This window comes from Pelobates fuscus, chromosome 5 (genome assembly GCF_036172605.1).
Source record: "Pelobates fuscus isolate aPelFus1 chromosome 5, aPelFus1.pri, whole genome shotgun sequence".
NCBI lineage: Eukaryota > Metazoa > Chordata > Amphibia > Anura > Pelobatidae > Pelobates > Pelobates fuscus.
Genome location: NC_086321.1, coordinates 349,875,133 through 349,896,967, shown reverse-complemented (window position 1 = coordinate 349,896,967; position 21,835 = coordinate 349,875,133). Strand labels below are relative to the sequence as shown.

Sequence of the window (21,835 nt, the reverse complement as noted above, 5' to 3'; positions counted from 1 at the left end):
TTTAGTAGGGAGTTTTTCTTCTCCCCTTCAATGTTTAATCCCTCTACTAGCCTAGCACCACTGGTAACAACTAAACTATAGACACAAATAGGATTGTCTGTTGCTTTGAGATAGATAACAGTCCATCTCACTTTATTTCAGTATCAATCACTGTGTCTTCTGTATCTCCAGCCTGCAGCTATATATTTACAGGGATGAGTTAACCCCCTAGTGTCCCTTTGTTACCATTTGAAGATTTAATAAAGATTTACTCCTACTATTAGTGTTACAAAGGGCACTAGCAACGATTATTTAGGCAGCATATTCCTGCTCCTTTATTATCACTATTTTTTTCTTTTCCCTTTAATAGTTATACCATACTTCCTAGTACTTGTTGGCAATTTTTACTTTTATTTTAATTGTCATTCTTCCTTATTGCCAGCTTAGGAACGGCCTTAGGGGATTTTCCTTTCTCTTCTCCTTTTTGGTTCATTAGGGTACAAGCCCTCTGGTGGGACTGGCACCACCATCTGACCACACTCCCTTGTCTTTTTCCTCTCATGCCTTCTCGATTCCATCCGTGAGAGCATCTGGTAAAGACAAGGTAGTATCTGTTTATCTATAATAAACTAGAAATCTAGGCTCTCTTAAGTAATAGGACATATTAAATTTTAATATCTATATGAAAGTTAAGATTTTTTTTTTCTTTTTTTTTTTCAAGTAGGCACTGACTGGGATATAGTGCAGTTGGGGTTAAAGGTTAAAATGATCACAGTTTATCAGTGGAAATTGGAAATTCGAAAACTGAAACTGGGATGTCTGTAATTTAAACATTACAACTTCTCAAAAACAGGCAAAAGTCTATAAATGCAACATTTTGTTACTCAGGGGCAGTATCAGAATGCAAATCTGAACTTTCTACAGTAGTGGGAAAGGGTCTGGGAAATTCCCCCCCCCCCCCCCCCCTCCTCCAAAATGAAATGAGTGTTTAAAAGAAAAAAAAAAAGAAGAAAAAAAAAAAATGTAAACGCTCCACTGTCACAGTCTGGAAACTGTGACATCACCACCGGGGGTCCAGTGGTTGGAGGTGGGGGAAGAGGACGAGTTTTACTTACCTAAACCTGTTACTCATGAGTGCTGCCATCTTATTCCAGCGGTTCCGCTTCAAAGCCAGGAGACGATATCCCCGAGAGTAGAGAATTGAGGTCTACGAAGGATCCTGCGAGAACCTCCAAATATAAAGTGGTGGGTTTACTCTTCTAGACGGTGGTAACTCCGTCAAGTGGCTTGGGAAATATACTGAGACAAAATAGTCCTTACTTTGTCTCCAGATATCTCTTGACTGTGTTGGAATATCAGTAAAATTAAAACACAGTCAATATCGGTATTTCATAAATATTCTATCTTTATGAAATAGTCATTTTTACAACGCCTCTGTAAAAATAACCAACAAATCTGGCAAATGTTGTAGATAAAATGGATAAATGAAAAGTTAAATATTCTATTACTTGAATAACATGGGGGAGGGGGGGATACTTTTTACAAATATACTGTACATGTTACTTGCCCGGCAGCCAAAGATATGCAGAGACCGGAGCACAAGAAAACAACTCGTTTACTATACGACAGCCAAGAAAAGAAAGAAATGCAAACAAGGACCCAATATTGGTGTAAAACTTGGGATGCACCAAAATAAAAAAAATTCAGGGCCAAAACCGAAACTTCAGGATGCTCTTGGACGAAAATGACTCCTCCCCCCCTCCCCCCCCCCCCCCCCCCCCCCCTGCTGTACAATCACAGACACACATTACAGGCCATGTTATACAATCACAGACACAAATTACAGGCTATGCTGTACAATCACAGACAGACACACATTACAGACAGTGTTGTGCAGTCACAGACAACAAGTGGCACAAAATAAGATACCCAAGAAGTTTACTTCTTATGATCTATTCACCAGTAGGAAACTTCAGTTATGTCCAAATGGCTTAACCCTATACAGTTAAAGAATTTCACCTAATCCACCACTAGGTGGATAAGTGGAGTCTGGAATAGTGTAGTTAGTATCTTATAGTAAATGAAATGATAATACACTCTAAATACACAGTATGATCACAGAACACACATCTCAAGTGCAAAAAATAAATAAGTACTAGCCTTATAAGGCTACTCCAGTACTAATTTACAGCTGTAAATATCCATAGAAGACCTCCAAAGTAGTGTTTAAAAACTTAAAGGACCACTATAGTGCCAGGAAAACAAACATACTCGTTTTCCTGGCTCTATAGAGTCCTTGAGTCCCCATCCCGCCAGGCTTTAGGGTGAGGAAGGGGTTAAATTCCTACCTTTTTTTTCAGCGCCGGGCTCCCTTGGCGATGGGGAATCTCCTTCTGCCGTCATCGGCTGAATGCGCATGCGCAGCAAGAGCCGCGCGCATTCAGCCAGTCTCATAGGAAAGCATCCTCAATGCTTTCCTATTGAAGCTGGCATCTTCTCACTACAGCAGGCAGGGTTAAACCTAGATGGACCTGGCACCCAGACCACTTCATTAAGCTGAAGTGGTCTGGGTGCCTATAGTGGTCCTTTACGTATGTGAGCTTTATTAAAAAGGCTTGTTTTTAGCACAGAAACTGTCCCCTTGTATACAAACAATAGATAAATCTAGAAGGTAGACATGGGGTTAAAACATAAAATACGGGGGCCGCCGAGTGGAGCAGAAGCAGGGGACACGAGCTCCTGCTCGACGGGCTGAAAGGGAGGCATAAACGAGGGCCAAATAGCCCGCAGACCAGCCAGGGTGCACCCCTGAACCGATAGATGCCTTTTTGGAGCCCGTAGGAGCTATAAAAGCAGGACACCGAACGCGGCCTACAGCTGCCGGAGCCAGGGAGAGGCGGCCACTCTCGCCGACACCGGACCCCCAAAGCAACCAAGCAGGTCTCTGACCCCCCCCCCCTCCTTTGGACCGGTGGGGGATATCCCGGTCCCCATTGGGCAGAGAGACCAGGCAAGCTGATCAGTCCCCTGGCTACATCGCCGGCTAGTCCACCACGGTACACACAAGATGGACGCCCAGCAGGAGTCCAGGCGGGCGCACACGCCACACTACCAGCTCGCTGCATGGAGGGCTTTGACAAGCTCTGTAAGGGCCTCTGGACGCTACTTCGTCACCGTGGAGTGTCCAGCACCCAAGCAGCCAGAACAATCGCCTTATGGATCCGCCCTGTGACCCGCAGACGCCATTACAGATACCCACCCCAAGCCAACAGGCCCTCTAAGCGGCCACGAAAGCGCCAAGACCCGTCATGGCGGACCATGGTGCCAAGCTGCCGGAACCCACGCACTCGCTCCCAGACACACTGCAGCTGGATCAACGAGCCATCCCTGCAGCCACATCACCTAATCACAACTAAGATGGCTGAGCACCACGTGGCTGTACAGGAGGACGCCTCACGCAGACACACCACAGATGGAACTAAACCAGGGGGCCACACTGAGCAGCGAGCTTTACATGGACACAGCAAGTATCTGCTATCGATGCCCGTAACAGGCATAGGTTGAGGGATTTCAGGACTGCATAACTAAGCCCCCAGATTGGGCCCAAAGCGGTGGTGCACGCACCCTCCCTCCCCACGACCGCATACTCAATCATATAAGCTTACACCATGTACCTTTATAGACCCGATCATATAACTACAAAAATGTTTGAATAATCTTTAACAGTCTTATGTCTTATGTTTTGCACTGTACTAGCCATTAAGCGGTTACTGCCTGTTCTTTCTAGCGTTAGCACAGATAGACCAAACATAGTTAAACACAATAAGCGACTAATCTCTAACAGTACCTGAACTTATATTTTGCAATGCACCAGCTGTTAAGCGACTATTGCCTGCTTTTTTTTTATTGCTGGTACAGTTAGATCAACCATGTCCCTATATTCTTGAAGCGATATACCTTACCCCAGCTTGAATGTTATTCTAGAAAATGTTCTAGCCTGTTCACATAACTAGCGATGTATACTTGTAACACTTGACCAATTTCATGTTTGTCATTGCATATATATTGTTTTAAACTGTTGACAACACCAAATTTGCTAAGACAATCTTATAAGACCTAGCTTGAATGTCACTATATGTTTTAATAGCGTTAATAGTTTTAATAGCTCTAGTCTGTCTAAGTTACTAGCGTTGCAAACCAGAGTTAACTATATTACTCATAGACCAGCTACTACACTGCTTAAGCCACATACTCACATAGGAAATGCTGCCACACTAGCAAAGCACAAACCATGGCAACCACAATGCAGCATATCCCGCGAAATCATATGTAATCGCCCAAGCGAGAACCGACACATCTGTAGATACCTCACTATAACATTGAGCGAGATCACTCTTAACATGCACACATTTACCACGAATGTCTTATATAGCTTGTTATCTTCATAAAAAAACTACGCTGTTTAACCTGTCACGATTTGTAATGTATATGAATCCGCTTGCAGCAGCTGTCGTGGCGCTGCACGCTTGCTGTCATTCCATGCGCAATAAAATAAAGAATTTAAAATAAAAAAAATAAAAAACATAAAATACGTTGGAGGTAGCCAGGGGAAACTGGAGGCAAAACCAAAAGAGACTAGTATCTTTGATCATTGCAGGAGGTGGTTTACAATTATAAGTAACTAGTTAGAATTAAACTTTGAGCTCTGATTATGTTATAATGAACTTTTTATATTGATTATTCTGATGATATAGGCCATCCAGCTGGTCCTTAGAGTAACCTCAAAGTGCAGTCACCTTTTAAACCACAATTGCGTCTGTAGTTTTATAATTAGAATACCTTAAAGAAACACACAATAGTATTAGGAATACACAACTGTATACTTTAGTGTGCATCTGCCATAAAGTTATTGTCTCCCCCTCAGGTGTTGAAAGTATTTAAAAAAAATAAAATTTAATAAAATTTTAAAAAAGCGCTTTACACACCTTTTTCCAGTGCAGAGGTCCCACGGTCCTGCTCCGTCTCCTCCAATGTCAGTAATAGGGGAGAAGCTAATGCACATTTGCGGCGAGCACATTGAGCCTTTCCCATAGGAAAGCATTAAATCAGTGCTTTCCTATAGGGATATGAAGATGCTGGATGCCCTCAAGCAAAGCATCATTTCACGCCCAGAAAAGTCAGGAAGCGCCTCTAGTGGCTGTCTGGGAGACAATGTTTGACATTGCAGGGCTTAGATGGAGATGGACAGTGCACCCAGACTACTTTAAAGAGATGAAGTGGTCTGGGTGCCTATAGCGCCCCTTTAATCCTTTTGTGTGAATCACCATACATCCTTCTGAGTGTTAACGTCAAAAACTTTTTGAAATTAGTTCCACACTATACTACCTTTTGGTCTATTAGATATATTAGTACAGTATCTTGTAAATAAGTAACAAAATACAGTACTGTAGTTTATATCCCTCTCTATATTTTTATTTAATTTCTGATGAGACAGGGGGGATATGATAGAAACATTTAAATACATAAAGGGAATCAACACAGTAAAGGAGGAGACTATATTTAAAAGAAGAAAAACTACCACAACAAGAGGACATAGTCTTAAATTAGAGGGACAAAGGTTTAAAAATAATATCAGGAAGTATTACTTTACTGAGAGGGTAGTGGATGCATGGAATAGCCTTCCAGCTGAAGTGGTAGAGGTTAACACAGTAAAGGAGTTTAAGCATGCGTGGGATAGGCATAAGGCTATCCTAACTATAAGATAAGGCCAGGGACTAATGAAAGTATTTAGAAAACTGGGCAGACTAGATGGGCCGAATGGTTCTTATCTGCCGTCACATTCTATGTTTCTATGTTTCTATGATCTAAAGGGACAATCATAGACACCTATAGTAAGTTGGAGCAAGCTATGGCACAATATAGCATTGTACTGGACAATCAGAGGATGCTATCACAGCTAGTGTTCCGGGCTGGCTAATATGAATTCTGTGCACAGAACTAACTTCACACCATTCAGCAATGGCACAATTCCAATATTTCCAGCTCATGTCTTTAAACCTTACAATGCACCCAGTTTGAAAGGTTATACTTTGCTCTGAAATAGGTTACTCGTTACATCTCAGAACTTTAGAGAGAAGCGGAATCTTCTCAGAAATTATCCATTCAATTGCGCGTGTGGTCCAAAGAATTGGGGTCCTCCCTCACTGATGGGGATTGGGAAGAGAAAAAAAAGTTACTCAAATTTCCTCATTGGATGCCAACATGCAATTAGTCAACTATAAATTATTGTCCAGATGGCATCTATATCCACAAAATTTTTAAATTTTACATGGTATTTCTCCCTCCTATCCAGACAGATGCTGGCGCTGCCGTGACGCACAAGGCACAAGGGCACATATTTGGCGGTTGTGTGAAAAAGTAAGCCCCTATTAGTCAACTTTAACCACCCATGTAACGACCATTACGAGGGTTAAGTCGTCTCTCACTCCCGAAGCTGGTTTGCTCCACGTCACCCCATTATCAGTGGCAAACTCTAAATATGCTCACACTCTCCCTCATTTACTAAATACTGCTAAGGCCTTAATTGCTTGCTATTGGAAAACAGATAACATTTCCTGTATAGAAAAGTGGATCCGCAAGATGGAGAGCATTAGAGAGATGGAGGATTTCCATGGGTCATGTTTGTAAAGTATACATATCTATTTGGGTCCCCTTGGATCTCCTTCCTCAATACCAGGACTGGACTGGCACACCAGGAGACTATGAAATTTTCTGGTGGGCCATTGAAGCTGGGCTCAGCTGGGGGCTGCAACTGCTGTAGGTGTAAAAAATGTTTCTTCTAAAAATTTAAGAGGAGCAGCATCACAGAGTGACACCTCACAATGGACAGACGTGCACGCCGCCGGCCTTCAGACGTTATACCAGCAGAATATACTGGTGGGGGGATGAAGCGGCAGTTCCTCCTGCACACTATAGTGTGTCCGCAGCGGATATGTGAAGTCCCCTGACATCAGCATCACTACAAAGTGAGGATGGGAGCTGTGCAGGAAAAACACAGTGAACCCAGCAGCCCCACTGAACTCCAGCAACAGGATCCCCTCCAGCTCTCCCAAACACAGATATAGGGGATGCTGTGCTTGTCTGTGATTATATGTGTGTATGAGAATATGATCACACTGATCAGATGCCTCGTTTTATTCTGTTATGGGCATATGCAAATATTAAATACCTTTTTAGAATGAGATTCTGCAAACTGACAATTTGTTAGAAACAGAAAATTAAAATTTTAATAAAATGACCTCGTACCCATATTAAGTGAATAGGATGTTTAGATTTTAAGGCACCATTTTGTCCTAGGTCTAAACTCGCTTCCCATTCCGTTAGATGCTCACCCAGTCTGCACTCCTTCAAATAAATCATTAAAAACCCCACTTCTTCATAAAAGCGTATCCATTAAACTTAATAGCTCCCGACTGATTCCTCTCTTGCAACTGTCACTAGTCTAATACTGCCCTTAACTTTCTGTCACTTTACCCCACTCCCTCTAGCATGTAAGCTCACTGAGCAGGGCCCTCAACCCCTCTGTTCCTGTGTCCAACTTGTCTGGTTACAACTACATGTCTGTTCGTCCACCCATTGTAAAGCGCTGCGGAATTTGATGGCGCTATATGAATAATAACATAATTATAAACATAATAATAATAATAAAACAACAAGTCAGTGAATTTCCCATGTTTTGTATACCCTTAAAGGGATCACTATAGTGTCAGGAAAACAAACTCATTTTCCTGACACTATGTCATCCTTGGGGAACCCTCACCCTCAGGGCCCCCCTCCCTTGGCGAGGTCACCAGGTTTAACCCCTTCAGTTACTTACATTAATCCAGCGCCGGGCTCCGTCGGCGCTGGTGACCTCGCCTCCCCAGCCGATGTCAGCTCCCGAGTGAAACGGAATGCACATGCATGGCAAGAGCCGCGCGCGCATTCTAACAATCCATAGGAAAGCATTTCTTAATGCTTTCCTATGGACGTTCTGCACATTGGATGCGAATTTCGCATCCAACGTCGCAGAAGCGCCTCTAGCCCTGTCAGGAAGACAGCCACTAGAGGTTGGAATAACCCTGCTACGTAAACATAGCAGTTTCTCTGAAACTGCCATGTTTACATGTGAAGGGTTAAAACCTGAGGGACCTGGCACCCAGACCACTTCATTGAGCTGAAGTGGTCTGGGTGACTATAGTGTCCCTTTAAGTTTTAGTCTAAACATAGATAAGATGTCTAGGTCATGACAATAGACTGATTAAGATGTTCCCTTGTCAAATGACCAAGTAGAGGCTGTGTCATTTAAAGCTCATGGCCTTGTATCTTTTCCAAGTTGAGGTAGGTCCTAACATGACCTAATTGAAAATCTAAGGTATAAATGTGTACTTACTAATATTAGGACACAGAGGAGAGATTTTGGAGAAGTTGACATGTTCAAGAGGGTATGTTATTCTATTTGATATTGCAAGCATATACTTTAGTACCTGCTATAAATTATTGTAATGGATTATTAAGGTTTTATATGTCTATATTTATATTTAATAAAATATTTAGAGACCAAACTTTATTGCTTAAAAGACAATTCCTATATTTTATATTGTATTCTCAAGTATTTATATATTTTAAACACACTGACCTGTTGTGATACTTAAAGAGGACTTGATGGAACGCTTTTTTTTATACGGTTTGCTATTATTCCTCTACAATGTATACAATGTCTATAACCAATAAAAATTTACAAAAAATAAAAATTCAGCACAATTGCTCATCTTGACACTCCTTTACTGGTCGAGAGTGACTGCTGAGCACTCTCAGCCAATAAATGAGTGGCAAGATTGACAGACCTACAGAAGTTGGGCCCCAAATAAGAAAAGATGCAAATCATTGCAAAATGGCATGCCCAACTACCAAGGAATGACACCAGTCTACTCCTAACATCCTAAACAGTGGGTTGCAGTGGTTATGAAGCTTGGAGTGACCATTTCATCTTTAAGCAAGATAAAGGTTGGCAAAGTATTATGGGACTTTATCTTCTACAACATCTAGGAATCTACCTTTCCACTTGTCTACTAATTTTTCCCCCCTCTAACAAACATCGTTGTCGTATAGGGAATGGTTTAGGTACTAAAATAACTTAATCTTAAAGGACCACTATAGTGCCAGGAAAACACACTCATTTTCCTGGCACTATGGTGCCCTGAGGGTGCCCCCACCCTCAGGGACCCCCTCCCGCCAGGCTCTGGGGGAGAGGAAAGGGTTAAAACTTACCTTTATTTCAGCGCCTGGCGGGGAGCTCTCCTCCTCCTCTCCGCCTCCAATCCTCCCTTTCGGCTGAATGCGCATGCGCGGCAAGAGCTGCGCGCGCATTTAGCCGGTCTCATAGGAAAGCATTTACAATGCTTTCCTATGGACGCTTGCGTGTTCTCACTGTGATTTTCACAGTGAGAATCACGCAAGCGCCTCTAGCGGCTGTCAATGAGACAGCCACTAGAGGATTTGGAGGCTGGATTAACCCTATTATAAACATAGCAGTTTCTCTGAAACTGCTATGTTTATAAAAAAAAAAGAGGGTTAATCCTAGAGGGACCTGGAACCCAGACCACTTCATTAAGCTGAAGTGGTCTGGGTGCCTAGAGTGGTCCTTTAACCCCTTAAGGACCAAACTTCTGGAATAAAATGGAATCATGACGTGTCACACACGTCATGTGTCCTTAAGGGGTTAATGGAAAAATTGTGGCGCACAGATGCTGCCCCTGCAGCCTTGCAACCAAAAACAGTGCCTCGTCTAAGAAAGGGCACTATTCATAGTTTGCAATATCCAGCCAATACAGGTTTCAGACTGAAACAGATTCAAATACTGAACCTAATTGATGTCAGAACATGAAATATACTGATGCCAGAGACGGACCAGAGAATCCATTGGATGTTTGTCATAGAGAAGCAATGGATTAAAGGGTCGTGGCAATTGCTGCGCATGCGTCACGTGTCCATAATGCTTCCCTAGCAGAAGCATATGATTTAACACAGATTATCAAGCTTGAAGATCTCAATTGAGGAATACCGGGCTGCAGTGCCGAATCTGTCCCTGAGCTAGATTACAGTTACACTACCGAACGTCCAGCTGTTCTGCTACAATGGCTAGGATCCTCAACCAAACTGAGAAACATGGAAGTTAAAATATCAATAATACCCACAGTATAATACTTTTGCTGTATAGAACATACAGCCAATTGCACCGACTTGTCTTATGGTCTATTATTTTGAGCAGCAAGGACGTACCCTGCTTCTCTACATTAAAGTCCTGATATAAACACTTCATAGAATCATGTACCTATTAGAGCACTAGGGGTAGGAGAACACACACAGGTCTGTATGGGGTGCCCAACAACTGCTTACTGAAGATGTATATGGTCATTTTCAATAATGACCTTCCCCTTATGTTCCAGTATGTAAATGAAAAAAAAAAAAAAAAAACCTCTATACGTCTATTTTTTCCCTCAGAAATCTTTAACTCGATTTTCCTTCTCCACGTTACCATAAACCTGCTTTTATGCAATAACCACATAATTGTACAGCGGTACGGAATTTGATGGCGCTATATAAATAATTGACAATGAAGCTAAAAAAAAAACAAAAAACCTGCAGAACTTTTTATTTAGAACTTTTACCAATGTGATATTCAAAACTGGGCATTATTTAAAATGTCTTACAAAAAAAAAAAAAAAAAGCACTGAGGCAAAAACAACAACAAGGAGCTGTGATGACAGGTTAGCTGGCACATTAGTTACAATTTCATTCTAAAAAATAAATCAAAATCCCTGACACACAGGCACCTAAAAATAAAAAAAAAAAAATAAAAGGCAGAAACCCATATTCCTATTTATCAATGATACCCAGTAATTGTATAAAAACATCACACACACACACACACACACAAATAACGGGCTCATTGTGTCATACCGAGTAATTGTATAAAAACATCACACACACAAATAATGGGCTCATTGTGTCATACCCAGTAATTGTATAAAACCACCACACACATACACCACACCACCAATAATGGGCTCATTGTGTCATACCCAGTAATTGTATAAAAACACCACACACACACACATATACACCACACAACCAATAATGGGCTCATTGTGTCATACCCAGTAATTGTATAAAAACACCACACACACACACACATACACCACACAACCAATAATGGGCTCATTGTGTCATACCCAGTAATTGTATAAAAACACCACACACACACCACACCACCAATAATGGAATCATTGTGTCATACCCAGTAAGTGTAAAAACACACACACCACCAATAATGGGCTCATTGTGTCATACCCAGTAATTGTATAAAAACACACCACACACACACACACACACCAATAATGGACTCATTGTGTCATACCCAGTAAGTGTAAAGACACACACACCACCAATAATGGGCTCATTGTGTCATACCCAGTAAGTGTAAAGACACACACACCACCTATAATGGGCTCATTGTGTCATACCCAGTAAGTGTAAAGACACACACACCACCTATAATGGGCTCATTGTGTCATACCCAGTAAGTGTAAAGACACACACACACCACCTATAATGGGCTCATTGTGTCATACCCAGTAAGTGTAAAGACACACACACACACCACCTATAATGGGCTCATTGTGTCATACCCAGTAAGTGTAAAGACACACACACACACACACCACCTATAATGGGCTCATTGTGTCATACCCAGTAAGTGTAAAGACACACACACACACACACACACCACCTATAATGGGCTCATTGTGTCATACCCAGTAAGTGTAAAGACACACACACACACACACCACCTATAATGGGCTCATTGTGTCATACCCAGTGAGTGTAAAGACACACACACCACCTATAATGGGCTCATTGTGTCATACCCAGTAAGTGTAAAGACACACACACCACCTATAATGGGCTCATTGTGTCATACCCAGTAAGTGTAAAGACACACACCACCTATAATGGGCTCATTGTGTCATACCCAGTAAGTGTAAAGACACACACACCACCAATAATGGGCTCATTGTGTCATACCCAGTAAGTGTAAAGACACACACACACCAATAATGGGCTCATTGTGTCATACCCAGTAAGTGTAAAGACACACACCACCAATAATGGGCTCATTGTGTCATACCCAGTAATTGTATAAAAACACACCACACACACACCAAGAATGGGCTCATTGTGTCATACCCAGTAAGTGTAAAGACACACACACCACCAATAATGGGCTCATTGTCTCATACCCAGTAAGTGTAAAGACACACACACCACCAATAATGGGCTCATTGTCTCATACCCAGTAAGTGTAAAGACACACACACCACCAATAATGGGCTCATTGTCTCATACCCAGTAAGTGTAAAGACACACACACCACCAATAATGGGCTCATTGTGTCATACCCAGTAAGTGTAAAGACACACACACACACCACCTATAATGGGCTCATTGTGTCATACCCAGTGAGTGTAAAGACACACACACCACCTATAATGGGCTCATTGTGTCATACCCAGTAAGTGTAAAGACACACACACCACCTATAATGGGCTCATTGTGTCATACCCAGTAAGTGTAAAGACACACACCACCTATAATGGGCTCATTGTGTCATACCCAGTAAGTGTAAAGACACACACACCACCAATAATGGGCTCATTGTGTCATACCCAGTAAGTGTAAAGACACACACACACACCAATAATGGGCTCATTGTGTCATACCCAGTAAGTGTAAAGACACACACCACCAATAATGGGCTCATTGTGTCATACCCAGTAATTGTATAAAAACACCACACACCACCAATAATGGGCTCATTGTGTCATACCCAGTAAGTGTAAAGACACACACACACCACCCATAATGGGCTCATTGTGTCACACAAGGAAAATGTAAACAAACATGGCATGGTGCTGGTCCCTGAGAGCCCTGAGGTCACCATACCCCACACTCTCCCCATTAATGTTGGAATCTGTGTCTCCAGGTCCATCAGCCGCACTGGCCGCCGCCATGTTTAATATGTCGGAAATGTAAACAAAGTTTCTCACCCGCCCCAGTCCGGGCCTCTCCAGGGCTGCTCCCCCACAGCCCCCTGCCTCGGTGTCTGAAATGGCAATACGGCCGGCGGCAGCATTCCCCGAACGGGCACTCAATAGCCCGGAAATAGCCGGTACTCTTCAGCATCCTATCCCCCTCCCTCGGAGACCGGTCACCGTGACAACCGGGCAGCCGCCATATTGGATATAGCAAGCGCAAGGGGCGTTGCTAAGGCGGGGCCTAGAGGGGTCCTCATAAGAGGCTGCCCGGAGAGAACGCCTGTACACAAGGAGCAGGGGGGGCTGGCTTCAGTGTGTGATGGCACTTCTAAATAGTCCTCCTGCTAAGTGTGTGTATGTGTATATATATATATATATATATATTTAAAAAAATAAAAAACCCTCTATACGTCTATTTTTTTCCCTCAGAAATCTTTAACTCGATTTTCCTTCTCCACGTTACCATAAACCTGCTTTTATGCAATAGCCACATAATTGTACAGACATAAATAAAGAGGACTGATACATAGTGTTATTGGTGCACAAGCCACACACTGCAAAGTCTCTCTTTTTCAGTAAAATATTTGATATTTGTCCATTTTCATGCCAGGGACCTCCCTAGTTTTATCACTGAGCAATTATCTACATAGAGAAGCTACTTGTCAGATTATATTGATATTTGTAAAAAAAAATAAAAATAATGTAAAAAAAATAAAATAACTTTTTTTGTTTTTTGTTTTGTTTGGTTTTAAAAAAACAAAAACTTTTTATTCTCTATTACTGGCATTTATAAAGCGCTAACATATTCCACAGCGCTGTACAATTTGGAAAAAGACAGTACTGTACAATATGAACACAGTGCAATATAAAACAGACCGGTACAAAAAGGCAAAGAGGGCCCTGCCCGTGAGCGGAGATTCCTGAAGATGTTTTATACAGAGTACTTTGCTAGATAGCATGTGAGATTTCAATCTAAAGGTTACAAATATTCAAGGATATTTCGAATGTGTTTACATTGCAGCACTAAGTCTGCCTCCAGTGGCTGTCCAGCAGACTGTCACTGGAGGTGCTTCCTGGCTTTTAACGAACCTTTGGTCTGGTAACTGACGATGGTCGTCCTTGCGCTCTGCGAGAGGACATCCAGTGTCATCTATTTCCCCCATAGGAAAGCAGTGATTCAATGCTCTCCTATGGGGAGGTCTAATGTGTGTGCCGCATGAGCGCCCGCTCGTCGCAGGATGTCCGAGGAGACGGAGAGGCGTCCCAGCGCCGAGGGACATCGGTGCTGGGATCAGGTAAGTAAATAAAGGATTTTTAACCCTTTATTCACCAACTGGGGAGGCATGAGGGAGGGGGAATCCTAAGGTGCTATAGTGCCAGGAGTACAGCTTTGTATTCCTGGCACTATAGTATCCCTTTAACCATTTGATTCACAATATACTCTTAAGACTTAATACAGAAATTTGAGATGTGATATTGAACTACAAACTAAAATTAATTAAAAAATACATTACTTATTGCCAATACACTTATTCAAAGTGACCTATTATGCTAAAATCTGGAATGGGTAAATAGATAAAACCACAGTTCCATATAACTGATACAGAGGTTAAGAAAAATCTAAATTTAATGTTCTATCTATCACCAATATATGGTGTGTATATATAAAATGAAATTCGATCTCAACTCAAATATAAGTAAATATTTAAAACCATGCATATGTATGTTAGTGTTTTAATATTCATCCTAACAAGCAATAATGTATATAAATAAAATATAAATCATATATATATATAAATATAAAAGAAGAAAAATAAAAATACATTTTATATCGATGGGTATACTAAATGCAATAAAAACATGATGTATCTCAAAATATACACACGCACATATATAATACATGTATATACTGTGCAAACATGCTCAATTAATTGTCTCCAAACGTGTGCATAACTATCAAATCTACTGTTTTAATAAAAACGTAAATACATACATAATATAGGATGAAGATTGGTGGGGAAAAAAACATATATATAAAATTCATAATACCGAAAAAGACTATTTGAAGGCTACCTTGATCTTCAAATACAGAAAGAAGTCTATAGATTGTTTTCTTTCTTTTTGTTTTGTAATTTACTGCAGTTATTGTTTGGTTTGAATAAACAGTTGTATTATATCATCATGGATCTTCCTTCCTATATGCATCCCACGCACAGAGGCTTTTCCTGTAACTCATGCGGCACACCCTGACAATATGTAAATATGGATTTCGTTTGAAACTCATCTTTGCTATCAGGGCCATTAGAACCTTGAAGACATTGCAGCTCAACTCTGATGATCCTGGATTACAGGAATATGAAAATGGGCATCCTTGAGATCAACGGTCACCATTGACTCACCTGGTGGGACCACCCTAATAATAGAAGCCAAGTATTCCATCTTGATTCTTCTTGCATGGAGATAAGTGCTCAGCACGCGTAAATCCAGAATAGGTCTCCAGTTGTTTGCAACTTTGGAGCCAGGAATAACTGGGAATAAAATTCTTGGGACTTCTCCCACACTGGTATCAGACAAGTCCATGAAATCGAATAAGGCTGCTTATTTGGCTAGCTTTTCTGGACAATTTGACTAAAAAAAATTCTTGGTAAAGATTCCTCAGATAAAGGGTAATCTCTGGTTTTGAGGTTTCCCACTCAGATGATGCTGACTGGATACTGGATAGCACAAGATCCTCGGAGAAATGGATCGGTCTACCCCCTACCTCTCTAGAGAATCTTTTAAACTGACTTGAAGATCCTCATATTTTCTTCTAAATATACTAGAGTGCTAGCAGATGTTTAATGCCTGATACCTGTAGGACTGCTTCCCTTGCTGATTTTGGCCTCAGTTTAATATTGTTGGATACACTTTTCTAATGATTTAATATTTTCTGGTTGTATAATATTATTTAAAATATTTAATATGTATGTATTAAAGGAACACTATAGCGTTAGGAATACAAGTGCAAACATTTACTTACCTTTTATCTCAAGCTGTGCTCTCCGTGGCTGGCCCCACATCCTTGGCTGGAAGCAAGCATGATAGGAAAGTATTGAGAGGCTTGTGTGCACGCGCGGCAAAATGCCGTGCTGCACCAATCAGATGGTCTCTATGAGAACGTCTGACTGGAATAGCTGAGCTTCACTCAGATATTTATGCAGAAGTGCCTCTACTGACATTCACTGGAGACATTTAAATCCTGCAATGTAAGCATTGCAGGGTTAAAACAAAACAGACATGGCGCCAAGACCACTTAATTGGCATGGGTCTGCATGGATTCACTGGGTGTTGGTAACTAGATCATGATGTTTAAACAGACAACAAACCAGTTGTAGAAGGGGCGGAGCCTAGCCATCAAGCAGAGCAGACGTGTATGTCCTGAGCTCCTGCAAATTGGGCTGAATTTAAGTCTTTAACCCCGGTAAACAAGTGACTTTAACACAATAACGAGAACCACAATACTGAGGGGGATCCAGCAAAGCGACCTAAAGCCTAAGCAGAGCCTAATACCCACGGGAACCGGCGATCCACTACTGCAACCTGCTATAACGGAGCAGAGGAGAGGCGGCCGATCTCCCTGCTCACAAGCAACACAAACGTTTGGAACTGCTCCTACCCCCCCCCCCCCCTTGGACCGGCGGGGGTTATCCCGGTCCCCACTGGACTATCACAAGGGGCCACCACTGCACTTACCTTGTAATCCACACTGAGGCCCAGAAACGACCTACAGGCCTCACCGCTAACACACGTGGAGCAAAGCAACCTGAATTAAGATGGCGGTGGCGACTTACCCTCAAAACGATACCAGCGTGCAATCAGAACTGTTCCCTTGTTGCCCCATAGAGCGACTCCTACAACGAATTGATGAGCACTTTAGGCACTTCTGGAGAGCTCTGGGGCACCGGGTAGAACAGCTGCAGCCCCAACCACGTGCGAAGGCGCGGAGGGGTGCAAACCAGGGAGCGCAGGAGACCCCCTTGGGCCTAGTTGCTCAGGCCACTGGCCTACCTGGGCTGAGGGCCACCAAGGGCTCGACCCTAAGGCATCGCCCACATAGACGGAGGGTTCACCGCCATTGGCGTCGACGCACCATCGGAACCCACCGCTACTCCCCACCCGGGAGGGACCCGGCCCATCCGGACTGTCGGGTCCGTGGCAAGAAGATGTCGGCCTCATCACCGGCCCGGGGCTGGAGGGCATGGTTGCCTCGCTCCCAACGGGTCGCTACCTCTGCGCACTACCTCACTGCAGCTATCACCGACTCGGAAAGGGGCTGGAGGTGGAGATATGCAGCACACTCGAATTGCAGCAGAGCTTCCCCAGTTAGATCCCGCAACCAGTCCCGAGCAGAGCCCAGACAGGGAATTGGGTGAAGAGCCGTTACACAAGGGACAGCCTGATTCATAGGTGCCGACCGCTAACTACTTCAGCCGATGACCAGTACCCGCACGTGAGCCCAAATCTGCAAAATAATGACCTAGGACTTCCTGGGCACGCACACTGGACTTCCACAATAGTGAGAGCCTCGTATGAACTAACTAATTACCTGCAGCCTCATGCCTAAATGCTAGAATGTACAAGGGCCTTGATAACTGGGTCCCAGTGGTTACAGCGCCCGCTGACTTTCATCTGCGCAATATCTACGCGTAAACAGTTCCAGCCTTAAGATTACATGCTTGTTTATTGTATTCCATTGCAGTACCGCATCCCTTAAACACTTGTTTTTGACCCATTCATATTGCGGGTATGATATTTTGCCTAATACATAATCCCAGTGGAAATGCACGGTATATAAGATTTCGTGTTTAACTTATATGTTTATATCCAGCATGTTGACCTAGCCTATTATTTAGCACCTACCATATTCGATCAGCATGTCTGGATTTATATGTTGCATGTTAACCTAACCTGACAAGTCTCTTTAACACTTATGGTTATACTTATTGTTTAATATTTAACGTGTTCCATACTCTGATACTCAAAAAAAAAAAAAAAAAGTGCAAGTTTCTAAATGCCAACCAATGTTAAACTATGACTGCATAATTGTCTGCACCAGCTATCGTGGCAGTGCAAACGTGTTTGTCCTCTATATGCACAAATAAAATACAGATTGACAAAAAAAAAAAAAAAAAAACAGTTGTATAGCAAAATACACTCTGATAACAATCTCAGTGATTCCGTCCAGCACTGATGAAATTTTTTTACCATTGGTATTTATTAGTTTAATTAGTGAAATCTCTTAGAGTGTCAACAAAACATGTTGTAAGAGAATACACATTCTGATAACAATCTCAGTTATTACCTAACGTTATTAGGATAACAGGAGAAACAACAAAAGGACAATTTCCTTGAAAGGTAGGTAGTAATTTGTATAAATGAGAGCACAAAGACAGAGAATGTGTATATATTGTAAGCTAATATGTAGAGGCAGTGAGAACATTGTTACCCGTGTGAGAGCACCTAAGAAAGCATGCTCTCCTATCTAGGAGAAACATCTTGTAACAGGAGAGAAGATTGCACCCAAGCAAACTAATGGTTTGCAGATGAAATTCAGGATTGCCGGATGAAATTTTTACTAAGTACGAAATCGTTTGTACGAAATGAAAATTTCACTGGTGCACATGTATAGAACTTTATTTGAAGTTGAACTCTATTTTAAGACTGACTGCAAATCTATTTGAACGACGGAAGACAGAAGCTCCTGAGGAAGTCGGACGACCGACAAAACGCGTTGAGCCCAGCTGTACATGACCCTGCACCTTGGTATCAGCAGTCTTTATATTTATTTAGAAGACTCTAGCACTTTATCATTCTGCACTTTAATTTTGTATATATGGATTGGATGCTGTGAGGGAACATTGGGTGTTAGTGACATTTTTATATAGTCACCGTGATACTGTTTTCCCACCCTTACATATATCTGTACCATCCATCTTTTACTGTGTAATGTGAAGGGATAGTTTATGTCAATTGACTCTTGGAAGTCATTTTTAGTACTGTATACTTCCCTTTACTTATTAATATTTGCAGATATGCAAATATATACACAGGGCCGGCGCGTCCATAAGGCGGCACAGGCGGCCGCCTTAGGGCGCACCGGCTCCGGGGGCGCAAGATTTCAGTGACCGGCATGAGGGAAGCTATCCCTCCTGCCGGCCACCATCTCCGCCCCCGGCGCGGCAGTCCTGCGATCAGGCGCTGCGAGGGAGCTCTAACCTCTCTGCTCTGCTCCCTCGCGCGCTGCCTGTCTGCTGATGCCGTGGGAGCCGGAATATGACGTCATATTCCGGCTCCCGCGGCATCAGCAGACAGCCCGCGAGGGAGCAGAGCAGAGAGGTTAGAGCTCCCTCGCAGCGCCTGATCGCAGCACTGCCGCACGCCGCCCAGCAGCCCCACTGGACCCCAGGGAATGATCCACACCAGCTCTCCAGGTAGGGAGGCTGGGTGGATATTATTTATGTATTAAAATAATTTGTGATGTGTCTGTGTGTGAGAATGTCTGTCTGTGTGTCTGTGAGTGAGTGTGTGTGTCTGTGTGAGTGTCTGTGTGTATGTGTCTGTGAGTGAGTATGTGTCTCTGTGTGAGTGTGTATGTGTCTCTGTGTGAGTGTCTGTGTGTGTGTGTGAGTGAGTGTGTGTGAGTGTCTGTGAGTATGTGTCTCTGTGTGAGTGAGTGTGTGCGTGAGTGAGTGACTGACTGTGTGTCTGTGAGTGACTGTGTGTGAGTGTGTGAGTGAGTGTATGTGTGTCTGTGAGTGACTGTGAGTGTGTGCGTGAGTGAGTGTATGTGTGTCTGTGAGTGACTGAGTGTGTGCGTGAGTGAGTGTATGTGTGTCTGTGAGTGTGTGCGTGAGTGAGTGTATGTGTGTCTGTGAGTGACTGTGAGTGTGTGCGTGAGTGAGTGTATGTGTGTCTGTGAGTGACTGAGTGTGTGCGTGAGTGTATGTGTGTCTGTGAGTGACTGTGAGTGTGTGCGTGAGTGAGTGTATGTGTGTCTGTGAGTGACTGAGTGTGTGCGTGAGTGTATGTGTGTCTGTGAGTGACTGTGAGTGTGTGCGTGAGTGAGTGTATGTGTGTCTGTGAGTGTGCGTGAGTGAGTGTATGTGTGTCTGTGAGTGTGTGCGTGAGTGTATGTGTGTCTGTGAGTGACTGAGTGTGTGCGTGAGTGTATGTGTGTCTGTGAGTGACTGTGAGTGTGTGCGTGAGTGAGTGTATGTGTGTCTGTGAGTGTGTGCGTGAGTGAGTGTATGTGTGACTGTGAGTGTGTGCGTGAGTGAGTGTATGTGTGAGTGTATGTGTGTCTGTGAGTGATTGTATGAGTGTTGCATGTGAGTGTGTCAGTGTATGTGTGTGTCTGTCAGTGTGTGTTTGTGAGTGTCTGTCAAATCAGTGAGAGTATCTTTGTCATTGAGTCTGTGTGTGACTATCAGTGTGTCTGTCAATGAGTGTCAATCAGTGTGTGTGTGTCAGATCAGTGAGTCTCTGTGTTTGTCATTGAGTGTGTGTGACTGTCAGAAGAACACTAAGGGCAGGGAAGGGAGGGGATCAATAATGGACGGGGAGAGGGGCTGGTTAAGAGGCACATAGGTGAAGATGTTATTTTTGAATGGGGGGGGGGGGCGGAAAAATACATCTTCGCCTATGTACTCAAAAATACTTGCACCGGCCCTGTATATACAGACATACTATGTGATAATATGTGATTTAAGCTGCTAACCAGAAGGGTCTTGAGCCTATTTAGGTTGCTTTTTGAATGTATTATTAGTATTTTTACATGAATTTTTTTATATGAACTTATTTGAATAAATTGTTGATTTTAATAACAGTTTTTCTCTCCTCTCGCTATTCTTGTCTTCCATTACCCCTCTATTTTTTGGGAGACAAGCTGGTATATACGAGTGATTGTGGCGCACTGGTATTTGGTATTGATTTTATCTCAACTCTATTTGAAGACTGAATTAAACTCTTTGAAGACTGAATGCAACTCTATTTGAAGACTGAATGCAACTCTATTTGAATTGAACTATGAAGATAGATGAAGCTTCAAATGCATGTATTTCAGCTTTTAAAAGCATTTATTGCTTAAACATTAAAAATCAATCTGATACATACATTGGACTATTGACTATTTGAATGTATGTATCAGATTGATTTTTAATGTTTAAGCAATAAATGCTCTTAAAAGCTGAAATACATGCATTTGAAGCTTCATCTATCCTGCTAAAAGAAGGGAGAGAGCTGTCCTTAAACTAGCTCATATACTATTATACTGGGAGCCAGGTTACAGGCTCTGAACCAGGTGAGGAGTAACCTTTACTTTTGCACTTATCCTATTATTATACTGTGTCCATAAGGATTTCAACACCAGGGCGAGTTCTTCCTGCCCCCCCCCCCCTGTTTTTGTTTCCCTTTCTGAGGAGTACACTCCATCTGGACGTTGAGGTGTGTGTCACCTGAATGACACAAAGCGAAAGTGATTAGAGCCAATCCAAATAGGCTCTAAACCACGTGAGTGCTTCTTAATTACAAGGTGTATAATTATTTGTCAAAATTGGAATACACTATGTACCTTTAAATTTCTTCTAGCTACCAGGAGACTATCTACACCCCTAAAGCAATTTGGGGAGTAAGTAAATATTTTATAGCGCTACACACTTTCACTACTACACACGGGTTGTGGA

At 42.6% G+C, this 21,835-nt stretch overlaps 1 protein-coding gene across 2 annotated transcripts in view; it reads right to left on the bottom strand.

Moving 5' to 3' along the window:
• The window catches only part of REXO1 (RNA exonuclease 1 homolog), a 44,742-nt gene extending 31,411 nt beyond the window's left edge, over positions 1–13,331 (bottom strand). For both annotated transcript variants that reach the window (XM_063455889.1, XM_063455890.1), the window contains exon 1: positions 13,128–13,331. In XM_063455889.1, coding sequence (XP_063311959.1) covers positions 13,128–13,263 — 136 coding nt within the window. In that variant the 5' untranslated portion in view covers positions 13,264–13,331. The remainder of the gene's footprint in view (positions 1–13,127) is intronic.
• Between the last annotated feature and the right edge of the window lie 8,504 nt (positions 13,332–21,835).